The sequence below is a fragment of the Myxine glutinosa genome, chromosome 3 (assembly GCF_964187855.1).
Source record: "Myxine glutinosa chromosome 3, kmMyxGlut1.1, whole genome shotgun sequence".
NCBI lineage: Eukaryota > Metazoa > Chordata > Myxini > Myxiniformes > Myxinidae > Myxine > Myxine glutinosa.
In genome coordinates, this window is record NC_136263.1 from 117950553 (window position 1) to 117964767 (window position 14215).

Consider the following 14215-nt stretch of genomic DNA (forward strand, 5'->3'; position numbering starts at 1 on the left):
TATTCACACCCCTTGACTTTTTCACATTTTGTTGTGTTGCAGCCTGCATTTAAAATGGAATAAATTGACATTTTTTGTCACTTATCTATACATAATACCCCATAATGTCAAAGTGGAATTATTTTTTAGAAATTCAAAATAATTAAAATGAAATACAGAAATATCTAATTTCGATAAGTATTCAACCCCTTGAGTCAATACTTAGTAGACGCGCCTTTGGCAGCAATTACAGTTTCAAGTCTTCTTGGGTATGTCTATATCAGCTTTGAACCTCTGGATTTGGGGAGTTTCTCCCATTATTCCTTGCAGATTTTCTCAAGCTCTGTAAAGTTGTATGGGGAGCGTCGGTGTAAAGCAATCTTCAAGTCTTTCCACAGATTCCCAAGTGGATTCAAGTCTGCGCTTTGGCAGGGCCACTCGAGGACTTTCACATTCTTGTTCTGAAGCCATTGCGTCGTTACCTCGGCTGTATGCTCTGAATAATTGTCCTATTGACCTGTCCGTCTTTTGTACACTGAAACAGGTTCACCTCAAGGATATGCCTGTTTTTGTTCCATCTATCCTTACAAGTCTCCCAGTACCTGCCACTGAAAAGCATCCACATAGCATGATGCTGCACCACCATGCTTCACGATAGGGATGGTGTTAGGTGGGTGATGAGCTGTACTCGGTTTCCACAAGACGTAGCGCTTTGCATTCAGGCCAAAGAGTTAAATTTTCGTCTCATAAGATCACAGAATATTTTACCTCATGCTCTCAGAGTGTTTCACCTGCCTTTTTGCAAACTCCAGGCAGACTGTTATGTGCCTTTTTTCTTCGGAGTGGTATCCATCTGGCCACTCTCCCATAAAGCCTAGATTTGTGAAGTACTGCAGAGATTGTTGTCCTTCCTACAGGTTCTCCTATCTCAGCCAAGGAACTCTGTAGTTCTGTCAGAGCGGTTATTTGGTTCATAGTCATCTTCCTGACCAAGGTCCTTCTTGTCCGGTCGCTCACTTTGGTCAGACCGCCAGCTCTAGGAAGAGTGTCTGATTAGTTCCATATTCTTTCCATTTCCTAATTATGGAGCTCTCTGTGCTCTTGGGAACTTTCATCACTCCAGAAATATCCTTCCCCAGATCTATGCCTCCTCACAATTCTATCTTGGAGTTCTACAGGCAGTTCCTTGGATTTCATGGAAGTTTTCATGGAAGGTAGAGTATCTGCTCTGACATGCACTGTCAACTGCAGGACCTTATATAGAAAGGTTTGTTTTTTTTCTAAATTATGTCCAATCAATTGAATTGACCACAGATGGACTCTAATCAAGTTGTGGAGACATCTCAAGCATGATGAAATGACATGGGCTGCATCTCAGCTCAATTTGGAGTGTCATAGAAAAGGGGTTGAATACTTAACGACTCGAGACATTTCAGCTTTTAAGTTTTTAATTATTTTGTAAAAAAAAAAATTCTAAAAAAAAACATTCCGCTTTGACATTATTGGTTACTATTTGTAGGTCAGAGACAAAAAATCTCAATTTAATGCATTTTAAATTCAGGCTGTAACACACAACAAAATGTGAAAAGAGGCAAGGGGTGTGAATACTTTCTGAAGGCATTGTAATGGAGACCACATGGGAAATATCATGGAGGGTGGCAGGTAGGGGGAGGACGATTAGGAGGAGGGGTTGCGGAGGGACGATGGAGATCTTTGTAACTGCTTATGGGAATGCAACCAAATTTGGCACATATAATAGAGGACAATGGGGAGTAAAATCGGGGGATAATAGTTTTATAGCTGGATTGTGGAGAAAGGGATGGTTCGCTATATGTAGGTCCAGCTATTTACGTCAGCACTATGGGCCGCAATGCTATCAAACGTGAGATGCATATTGAGGACCCTATAGGGGATTTGTGGTGAAAAAAAACAAGTTAAAGCTTTAACAGATTTTCAATTTAAAGGTAAACTGCAAACTGTAGAGGGATGATGATACTATAACAGCTTGATTGAGTCTGCATGCACCATGTATGCATGAGTGGCATGACACCCCCCCCCCCCCCCACCCCCAACCCCACCGCCCCACCCCTCACAAATACACACAAATACATACAGACACACCTTCTGTCATCTCCTGTGCATATGTAATAAATATATGGCTTTTTCCGTGATAGATATTATCCTATACAAGGTGTTCCAAAAAGACCCGGACATCTTTGGTTGTAAATATATTTAGAACTGCAAATGACACAACGATTCCCTTTGATTTATATGATACAGAAACTCATAAGGTTTTGTGCACACCATCAATACACTTCAATGTGAGCTCCGTTTGTCGTGTGCAGGACGTCAAGACGGTACATGAGTGCTTGTCATGATTGGCTCAGCATGTTCTGCATCCACCAGTGCGCATGCAGTTCTGATCCGAGCACGAGGATCTTGCAGGTTTGTCACCTTGGTGTTGTGGAAAACAACTTTAATAAACCCCCACATAAAAGAATCAAGGGGGGTTATGTCTGGTGATCGTGGTCCGTCTTGGCCAATCCGGTGACCTGGAAATTTTTCATTCAGGATAGCTCGAACGACTAAGGCCCAATGAGGGGGAGCACCGTCCTGTTGAAAAATGATATTGGGTTGCAGGTTTTAATCTGTGGGAAGGCGAATCCTTCCAACATGTTCATGTAAATTGTTGAGGTCACTGTATTCTCCGCAAAAAAAACGGACCCACCAAGCGGTCATGGAGAAGTGCACACCACACATTGACATTTGGTCTGTGGTGTATGTGTTCAATGACCACGTGGGGGTTTCCAGAGCCCCAGATCCTCACATTGTGCTGGTTGACCTTCCTCGATACATGAAAGCAAGCGTCATCTGTGAACATGACCTTTATCACGTAATCTTTGTCATCCTCTATGTGACTGAGCATTTCCAAGGCAAACGCCTTGCGTTGGGTCCATCATTTGGTTGGAGTTCCTGCAGAATCTGCACCTTATAGGCATAAAATTTCAGTATTTTATGCAAAATCCTGTGTACTGTGGTGGTTGGTCATCCCAGTTCTCTGGATATGCGTCGGATTGATTTTCTGGGATGATATTGAAATGATTCATGTTCTCGTTCATCGTCTGCTGCACTTGTGCTTGGCCGACTGGTACTTTTCTGTTTCTGACAACTTCCAGTCTACTTAAACCTCTTGTACCACTCTCCGATACTAGTCTATGTTGGCGGATTCCTTCCATATCTTGGATGGAAATTACGCTGAGCTTGCATGTCAGATCTCGTCTCGAAGAACCAATCGCCGCACTGAGCTTACTCCTGTGGAGTCTCCATTTTCTTTCACATTAAATCACCAGACCTGAAAATAAATACAACTTTATGAGTTTACATATCATATAAAACAAAGGATATCATTGTATCGTTTGTGGTACTAAATATATTAACTACCAAAGTTGTCCACGTCTTTTTGGAACACTCAGTGGGTGTGTGTGTATATATACACAAAGAATTAAGTTAAGCACCCCCCCCGTTTTTTTACAACCTCGCACATTACAAGTTTGTTGTCGTCAAAACAGTGTAATATACCCATGATATTGCTATATTTTCTGGAGAAGTGATATTATGGTCACATAAAAACATAACAATCATGCCGTTTTCAATATTTTATTCTGAATAATTTAAGGTGAAATTTTTTGGGAATTTTAGGCATATTTGCACCTCAATTTAAGTATGGAGCTATAGGTCCATCACGGACAGTGTGGATGACGTTTATGTTTTCTAACGTACAGTCATTGTTCTGAGAAGACCTCTAGCGATCTTTGCGTCAATAACGTGTGTAGGACCCACGTGATCGGATCACTGACTCAACCCTACGTCTCATAGACCCTGTGTATCTGCATTTCATCAATGGATAATTGCTAATGTCATACCAATCATTATTTGATCTCACATACCTTAGAATATATGCCAATGTATACATATACACAAAGAATATATATTAGGGGGTGCTTACCTTAATTCGTTGTGTAGGGGTGCTTAACTTAATTCTTTGTGTATATATATATATAGTCATCCCTGATCTGCACGAGTTCTGTCTAACAATATTGTTTGTCCAACGACTCACCCCCTTCCATGAGTCAAGACAAATTTAATAGAAGTATGATTAATCAAAGGCTGTATGTTGAACAAACTACTTAGGTGAGTAAAGATGAGCAGAAATGAACAGCCAAACACAACAGTAGATTGCAATGATATTGAATCAGAGTTCAAAATTCAGATCATAGGAGTATGACAAGAGACCCGATTTTGCTGCACTTGCACTGATACTTCAGGGTTAAAGGTCTCAGAGATTGGCTCGATATCTTCCGAAGGGATCTGACATTTGTGACATTGATTTCAATTATTGTTTTGTCATGTTTTGACTAAACTAGAGGCAGACAGGTAAATGTCCTATCATCACACCCCCAACCCTCAGCCATATTGATCTTGGTATGATGTAGAATCTGGCTGAAAGAAGCAGCATTATAGATTGCAATGTAAGCTTGAAAGCTTGTCTCATTGGAATCATCATGTTACCATTAGGTTGTTGGAAAAACAAAAACCAGCTCGTTCATTAAAGACTTTCAGCAAGGGCATAATCTTCATGCCCTCCTGAGTCTGCTCTACATGGTTTGTGGCAGTTCATCCATTGTTGTCGGCTCTTGCTGCATTCTCTAGGTTTCGAACCTTCTCTTATTCATTACTTTTTAGTAACAAATTCATTATAATTACTATACCCCCAATAATGAATAACAGGATTTATTTTACCATACTATGGATATTCAGACAGTTAACACATCCTGAGTCAGAGCATTTTGGTCATAATTAAAAATAATAGTATATAATTCAGTCTAATTACAAAGCGACCATATGTATATCATGTTGACTAGAATGTAAGAGCTCGATGTTGGGATGGAGAGCGTGATGCATACCCGAGACTAAACCAACATTCTGTTTGAAAGAGGAAGTATGGTTGGAGAGACGTTAAATGAAATGCCCCATAATTTACGAGCTTTTTTCAACTTCCCTGGAAAACAATACAAATGCACATAATATGTCCTCTACATCTGCTTCCTTCTAACAAAACATCCAAGCAATGACGAGCACAACTCTTCCTGCTGTCAGACAATAATAAGCTCACAAGTATTGTTTCTTGATCTGAACTGTAACTATTAACAGAAGAGAGTTCATAGAACTCTTTACCCCGTGCAGTGTTCAATGCTATAGGTACTTCAATTTAAATAATATAGTGATCTTAAAGTTCGTTAAACATTTCCAGGCTATTGAAGCAGGCTTATGCATCTCCCTATATACACCACCCAATTTAACATGTCCAAGTACTGCTTTTGAAAGTACAAAGAAGGTGATTTATGTTCCACAGTGTTCAAGTATATAATTCAATTGAATCAAATAAACATTGCAAAAGTCGTATAAATTCCAACTTTGTGGCAACAGTTTGGGGAAGGCCCTTTCCTGTTTCAGCATGACAATGCCCCCGTGCACAAAGCGAAGTCCATACAGAAATGGTTTGTCGAGATCGGTGTGGAAGAACTTGACTGTCCTGCACAGAGCCCTAACCTCAACCCCATCGAACACCTTTGGGTTGAATTGGAACGCTGACTATGAGCCAGGCCTAATCACCCAACATCAGTGCCCGACCTCAATAGTGCTCTTGTGGCTGAATGGAGGCAATTTCCCACATAAATATTCCAACATCTTGTGGAAAGCCTTCCTAGAAGAGTGGAGGCTGTTATAGCAGCAAAGGGGGACCAACTCCATATTAATGCCCATGATTTTGGAATGAGATGTTCGATGTTCGGGTGTCCACATACGTTTGGTCATGTGGTGTATATATATATATATATATATATATATATATATATATATATATATATATATATATATATATATATATATATATATATATATATATATATATATACAGTCACGTGAAAAAGTAAGTACACCCCATGTAAAGTTTTGACTTTTTTCAACATATTTCAACATACAGCTATTTGATCTTCTTTTCAACAATATTGATAGATAAAGGTGATATAATATAACAAATGTCATGAAACATTTACATTTTGTAGTCCATTGTATAATTTAAATAAACATAAATGCAAATTTCGCATGTGGCAAAAATAAGTACACCCCTACATTTATCACTACTTCAAATACCTAAAATTAGAATCAGGTGCACCAGCTCAGGTGCAAATGATTAGAACATCATTAGAGGGGATCTTCGAGCAACCTGTCTTATTTACACCTCAGACATTTAGTTTGGTTTGCGCTTTGTTGTTGAAGTGTGCGGCGTCACCATGCCTAGATCAAAAGAGCTCTCTGAGGCCTTCTGAAAGAAGGTTATAGATGCCTACAAGTCTGGGAAGGGATTTAAAAAGATCTCCAAACAATTTGAAATCAATCATTCGACTGTCCGGAAGATCATCTACAAGTGGAGAAGATTCCAAACAACTGCCAACTTGTTCAGGCCTGGCCGCCCAGCAAGTTCAGCCCGAGAGCAGACCGCAAGATGCTGAAAGAAGTCTCTAAGAACCCCAGAATGTCATCCCGGCACATACAGGTAGCTCTTGCCACTGTTGATGTCAAAGTGCACAAGTCTACCATTAGAAAGAGGCTGCACAAATTTGATCTACATGGGAGGTGTGCCAGGAGGAAGCCTTTGCTGTCCATAAATGAACATCAGGGCAAGACTAAAGTTTGCCAATGAACACCTAGGCAAAGACCAGCACTTCTGGAACAATGTGCTCTGGACAGATGAGTCAAAGGGAGAGCTATTTGGCCACAGTACCAGAAGACATGTTTGGCGAAACCAAAGACAGCATTTGACCACAAGAACCTGATAGCAACTGTAAAGCATGGTGGTGGAAATATTAACGGTTTGGGGCAGCTTTGCTGCATCAGGGCCTGGGCAGCTCACCATCATAGAATCCACTATGAATTATTCATTGTACCAGAGGGTGCTTGAGGATAATGTGAGGCCATCTGTCGGAAAGTTGAAGCTCAACCGAAGGTGGACCTTGCAACATGACAATGACCCTAAACATACCAGTAAATCCACCAAGGAATGGCTGAAAAGAATGAAATGGAGGGTTCTGGAATGGCCAAGTCAAAGCCCGGATCGAAATCCCATCGAGAGGTTGTGGGGGGATTTGAAACGAGCTGTGCATGCAAGAAACCCCTCAAACATCGCACAGCTGAAAGAATTCTGCATGGAGAGGGGGAAAATTTCTCCCAGTCGATGTCAGAGACTGGCAGACAGTTATAAGAAATGCATACTTGAGGTTGTTTCTGCCAAAGGGGGCAATACCACCTATTAGAGCCAAGGGTGTACTTAGTTTTTCCACATGCGAAATTTGCATTTATGTTTATTTAAATTATACAATGGACTACAAAATGTAAATGTTTCATGATATTTGTTATATTATATCACCTTTATCTATCAATATTGTTGAAATGAAGATCAAATAGCTGTATGTTGAAATATGTTGAAAAAGTCAAAACTTTACATGGGGTGTACTTACTTTTTCATTTGACTATGTATATACAGACTTGGCATTTAATATGGAATATTTTTTTTGTGGGGGTAAACTTACTTTTCAAGATGACTTAGATCCAAAAGTTCATTGGAATTATGTTGAAATTATTCTAGATTTTGTTAATGTGACCTTTAAAAGAAACAAAAACCACATTTGACATTTCGAAGCAAATAAATTGATCCTTGAAAGTGATGTCAACTGATATCGAACTCAATTCACGTACAGTACTGTGTTAAACCTCTGTGCGTTTTCCAGAGTATCTCTTTATTTTGCACATTAGCCAAAAATATTTTCAACAAAAATAAAAGCTAAATTATGACTGGGATTACGGACAGTAAAATTACAGTTCAGTACTTCGTGTAACCCCCATGAGCATTCAGGAGAGCACGTACACGTCGAGGCATGCTGTTCACGAGATTTGCCAAGGTTTGGACAGGAATCGCTTGCCATGCAGTGACAAGAGTCTGCTGCAATTCAAGCACAGAGTTAGGCTGCTGGTCCAAGTTGTCGATTTGACGCGTTAATTCTGCCCACAAGTTCCCTATCGGATTCATATCCGGGGACATGGCAGGCCAATCCATATGCTCTACACCACGGTCAGCAAGAAAGTGTTGGATCATGCGAGCACGATGAGGCCCTGCATTGTCATCTTGGAAGACAAAGTTTCCTCGAAAGGCTGCACGAGTAAATGGAAGCAATGTTTCTTCCAGAATGGCCCTGTGCTTGAACTGGTTCAGCTTTCCATTCAGAACAACCAGGTCAGTTTTGCCCCCTGCAAGAAAAGCAGCCCAAACGGTCACCCCACCACCTCCAGCTTGGACTCTTGGCACTATACAATCTTCGTTGTGGGCTTCATGCACTTGTCTGCGCACTCGGACGCGGCCATCTGGACGATAGACCAGAAATCTAGACTCGTCACTGAAGGTCACGTGATTCCAGTGTCCTGGCTGCCATTGACGATGCTCTCTGGCCCACTGCAATCGGCGCTGGCTGTGTTGTCTGGTCAGGCATGGCTTTCTCAGGGGACGCCTGGCACGATAGCCTGCTTGAACCAGTCGTTGGTTGACTAGCCTTCTAGATACAGGCACATTTGTCAGTTGCTGCCACTCAGCCCAAAGCCGATTAGCTGACTTGGTACGACCATTGCAGACTAACCGGTGCAGCTGGCGATCATCTCTCCTTGTGGTTCTGCGTGGACATCCTGGCCTCGGTATTGGAGGAGGGACACCCCTCTGAGCATTTCGTTTCAGGATCTTTGACACCTGACCTTGAGTGATGCCATACTGCCGAGCAATAGCACGCTGTTTAATGCCAGAATTTCGTAAAGCCACCACTCCATGACAAACAGCATTGTCAAGTTGACGGACCATCTCCAGAGGAAGCGGCAATAACTTTTGTAGACGTGCAGCAGTTGTTTTCCACTAATACAGAACGCAACAACCCTTATATACCCGATTGTGAAGCCAATCGTCAAATGTACCTGTCCTTACATTTTGTCACGCCACCTGTGATATTATCCTGTTATTGACTTCTTGCTGCGAAAGACAATCAGTGACATGGTTCTTTCAACAAAGACATCACCGAAGGGTAAAAGAAACTCACCAGATTGATATACTGATTGCAGAAAGTAAACTCAAGTCAAGAAAAAATATATATTCCATATTAAATGCCAAGTCTGTATATCTATATATATAAAACACAGTTTGTGTGTGTGTGTGTGTGTGTGTGTGTGTGTGTGTGTGTGTGTGTGTGTGTGTGTGTGTGTGTGTGTGTGTGTGTGTGTGTGTGTGTGTGTAATGTTACCGATAGACTCCTAAACGGAGAGGCTTACGTGCTTGATATTTGGCATAGACATGGCCATTGAGCCTGGGACGAACATGGCCGAACTCAAAATATTTGACGATCCATATTTTTTATTCATATTTACCTCAGCGCATTTCAGCGCACGGAATCAACGGAATCAGAGCAGGCGGGCGCTGATTCGCTCAGAGCGATCACGTGATGACGCTATGACGCTATGAACGATATGACGCTGTGAACGCTATGACGCTATGAAAAAAAAAATCGCTATGACGCTATGAACGCTATGACGCTATGACGCTATGAAAAAAAAAATCGCTATGGCGCTATGAAACGCTATGAACGATATGACGCTATGAACGCTATGACGCTATGAAAAAAAAAATCGCTATGACGCTATGAAACGCTATGACGCTATGAACGCTATGCCGCTATGACGCTATGAAAAAAAAAAATCGCTCGCTTTGCCAAGGGGCTAGCTCCCCCCCGTTCCCCTCCCCTCCCCCGCCCGGCAATGCCGGGTACTTCTGCTAGTATATATATATTGTTCGGGTAATAAACTCAAAGTTGGGGTTCACCCACCTGCTGGTCGGATCGATTCATCAAACAACCTTCGGGTTTTGTGACAGAAGGTTAATTTTTCTCATTTGGAACATGGAAAACAATCAAGGTCACCTTCCTATGGCCTTCCCACCTCTTTGAAATGTACAAATACATTTGCAGGTAAATTCATTGTTAAAGACCGAGACAATGAAGAGGATGTTTTTTGTTCTTTATAATAATCAAAAGTGTGTTTTGAGTGCAATCTTCCACATGTTCAGTCAAATTGGTCCCTGTAGTGTAGCAGGTGAAACTTAAACTAAAAAAAAAACTTTTGCCGTTTGACAATTCCTAATGCCATAGTTGTAGTGACGTCATGTACTTGATGACGTCATTTTCTTTATTCCTCCCTATTGCATCATCACAAAGGCTTTCTAGGTAGCTAAGAACGCCGGACCGAAACTGGAAAACCGGCAAGGTGTGTATATCCAGTCTTTCCGGCATCGTTGGCTACCTGGTTTCCACGAATCTCAACTTCATGTTTTACTTGTGATTCGCTTTTCCTTAAAGAATATCATCCTCACTATTATCTTCCTTCATTCCCTGCCTCAGTCTTTGTCCTTTTCGAAGACATTTGTTACCTGTACCTCCAAGAATCCCTGCTCAATCCTTGAGTATTTATCTTCTCACCTTTAATTGTTCCGATCCTAATCTATTGTACCTGTCTGAATCCGTCTCTCCGTGCTCTTGTCGTTCAATGGCGAGCTATTCACGTCTGAAGATAAGGAAACGAAACCCTTTGATTCGCTTCAATGTCGCACATCCTGCTGGAGTTCTCAATGTTTTCCCCCAAGGTGACCACTTGACCCTCGTCGGTCCGCCTCCACCATCGTCGACCCATCACGGATTCACGGGTACCCCGGCAGCAGCGACATCACCCTGGGGTCGCAGCGCACCTGCCCGCGCGCGCTGCGCGGATGCGCCCCGCGCTCCCATTGGCTGCAGATGACGGCATGCGTTATTTTTAAAGGGGTGACATCACCACGGGCCCCGCCGCGCCGGCGGCTTCGATTCGGCGCAGCTTTGTTATTCGCCGCGCACTGCTCGCTCCAGCCCGGCTTCGGTTACCGCTAAAAGGGACGCGGGGCCGCAGCTCGCCCGAGAGGTCGCCCCGACGCCTTTCCCCATATTCCGAGACTGAGTGTAACATCCGTTTTCCCGCAGCGCCGACCTGGCCCGTGCTGCTGCCGCGCTACTCCCGGTCTTGCTTCCCCCCAAGGTGAGCGAACGCGTTAGGTACAGGACGCCATGGCGTGCATTGGTGGGGATGTCGCGAAGGTGGAAAATCCGTGCTTTTCGCAATGGTTGTTAGGTGAAGGTTGAGAGGGTCATTGCATCGGTCGACCCTCCACATGGCCTCAATAACGCTCTGGAACCTTCGGCTGGTCAGTGGCAAATTGCTGTGTAAAAGGCAAGGAAGCAGGTATAATCACATGAGGGGGGAGGGGGGGGGCTCAACCTGCAGCATTGGCTCTGGCCCTCACGTCGTGTCTCCCCTCCCACCCTCATTCCTCCTTTTCTGAGCTATCTTTACCTAACCGAGAGAACGAGGCAGTAAGGGGGGGGGGGGGGGGGAGGTGAGGGTCCGAGAGGGTCGCGCATCGTGTTTCCCGCCGATTGCAATGGAACTCACAGATTTGTTCGGTTATTCAATCTTATTCATTCATCAATTGGCAGCCCTGTTTTAATGATCACCGGAAGATGTGAGGTGAACCAATGGGAAGGTCATTGGAGTAGCTACTGTATGGGGTTGGTGGGTAAATGTGCAAAAGGGGAAAGAGGGTGCACAAACTGGAGGACCCCCCCTGTTGTCGCTTAATATAAACATCCTAGGTTGACGTCTGTAAGTGAATCGGTCTTGTCACAGTGACAGACCTGGTCCACACACATGAGTACAGATCATCGCCTACTATGTGTGGCCCAATGGTATGACCATCGCGCTTCGGTATTCCTGGTGCAAAGTACTCCCTCCCTCCTCCCAGTGCCATGAGAGAGGGGGGATCTGAGAGTGAGGATTCCGTGCAAGAATAGACGTTGATATGAACCCTCCCAATCCCGCTTGTGTTCCATAACCGCAGGACCAGACGGCTCAGGATGCCGCAGCGACCCCTGCCCAGGATACCCGTGGGCACCCGACGCTGACCACCCGACCCAGCGACATGCCGGGGTGGCTACGTGGGGCTTTGTGAGGTGACGGCGCCATGGCGGGGGCCAAGGTGCATGGCATGGACACGGGGGTGCTGGCCACCGCTTTGCGGAGGGCTTCTGGGGAGCTGCTCCTCATTGACAGCAGACCCTTTGTGGACTTCGCGAGCTCGCACATTGTGGGCGCGGTGAACGTGGGCAGCTCCAAGTTGGTGAAGCGGCGGCTGCAGCAGGAGCGTGTGACCGTCAGGGAGCTCATCCGCAACGCGTCCAAGGTGTGACAAGTGAACCGGGTCACGAGGGTAAAAAGAGGGTAAAAAGAGGCTAACACTGTGTTAGACCAGTAGGTGGCAGTGCTCGTAATTACCAGAATTCACTTTGCTATCCTCATCAGAATGAACTATTTCATCTATTTATAGTTGTTTACATTTGATGCCCTTCACCATGTGTTTTAATTGGTGCACCTCACATATCCTTCGCGAAGTGTAAGTGAGTTATCACCGGCATCCTGAACGAATTACAAATCCCCTCTATCGAACTTCAGTCTGGCTCGTCAGTTTGTGAAAGAATGGGGGGAGAAAAAGCATTGCCTGGAGATTACGCAACACAGCGAGGAAAGTTGGGCATGTTGTTGTTGTTGTCGTATTAGTTGTCGTCATGGTAGCAATCGTTGTCGTATGTGCCCTGAGCTTGTAACTTTACCGTACTTCACTCAGATAAAACGGGAACCATTTCCCCAAAGTATTAGTACGAAGTAGTTGCTATAATTTTATCAAAGACTAGAACGGCACTCGGTAGAGCGCAAACCTCCGCCTGGTGAACAGTTTATGGTTTGGATCCCACTGATAGGACGGTTCTGGATTTGGACCTGAATCAATATCTAATCGGCTTGTTCTTGTCACCGAACCAACTCATCCATCTAGTTTAGTCATACCTCGTCCATAACTTTTTAAAATATCATGTTATATATCGCTTTTCACCCGATCTCTCAATGGTGAAGAATCACTGAAAAATCAAATAATTCTTGTAGCTGATTCCATATTCATATCTTCACCAAAATAGAAAGGATTAGTCCGTGTTACACACCCAACCTGTCCACCAAGGTTCGTCCAAATCCGTCCACAACTTTTTGAGATATCCTGATATATATATATATATATATATATATATATATATATATATATATATATATATATATATATATATATATATATATATAAAAAAAAATATATATATATATATATATATATATATATATATATATATATTGGTCATATCACTCAATGGTGAAGAATCACTAAAAACATTCTACCAGCTGGATCCGGATCCGGATCTTCACCAAAATGAATAGATTCTTCCTTGTCACAAACACAACATGTCCAACAAGTTTCGTACAAATCCATCCATAACTTTTTCAGCTATCCTGCTATATGTTGGTTTTAACCCTATCTCCCAATGGTGAAGAATAACTTTTTTTTTTTTTTTTTTTTTTTTGTATACTGAATCGAGGCTCGTGAAAGAGCTAACATTTACTTCACAAACAAATCAACCAAACAAACAAAATATATAACAAGTACAAAAAGTTTTAATTAAAACAAAAGCCGCGTCGATGTCACACAATGCCTAGATGCAGCTGTGCCTATAACGTCGATGTTATAGGCACAGGACATTCCAATTGATTCGATTACTTGATGTTATTTTTGTGCAAAGTGAAAATATATCTCGGCAATTTCCCGTGTGTGGCGACGAATTTTTAATATATCTCGGCATTTTCCCGTCTGTTATTTCAGGCGGTGTATGACTGACCATGCCGCGATTTAAAAAAAATATATCTCGGCAATTTCCCGTGTGTGGCGACACGTGAACGAAGCTATGCTCCTCTCTCCACATTATTGTGACGACGTATAAATTAAATATTTCATCGTGACGATTGTCATCAAATGGACGAATTTTTAATATATCTCGGCATTTTCCCGTCTGTTATTTCAGGCGGTGTATGCCTGACCATGCCGCGATTTAAAAAATATATATCTCGGCAATTTCCCGTATGTGGCGACACATGAACCAAGCTATGCTCCTCTCTCCACATTATTGTGACG

General features: G+C 42.9%; 1 protein-coding gene across 2 annotated transcripts in view; it reads left to right on the plus strand.

The window, feature by feature from the left end:
• Positions 1–10974: 10974 nt before the first annotated feature.
• Positions 10975–14215, plus strand: part of LOC137423252 (dual specificity protein phosphatase 8) — a 107396-nt gene continuing 104155 nt past the window's right edge. The window contains exons 1-2 of one of the 2 annotated variants that reach the window (XM_068110179.2): positions 10975–11190; positions 12050–12391. In XM_068110179.2, coding sequence (XP_067966280.2) covers positions 12173–12391 — 219 coding nt within the window. In that variant the 5' untranslated portion in view covers positions 10975–11190; positions 12050–12172. Of the gene's footprint in view, positions 11191–11776; positions 11898–12049; positions 12392–14215 lie in introns of those variants that run through there. The other variant, XM_068110180.2, reaches the window with a different exon arrangement.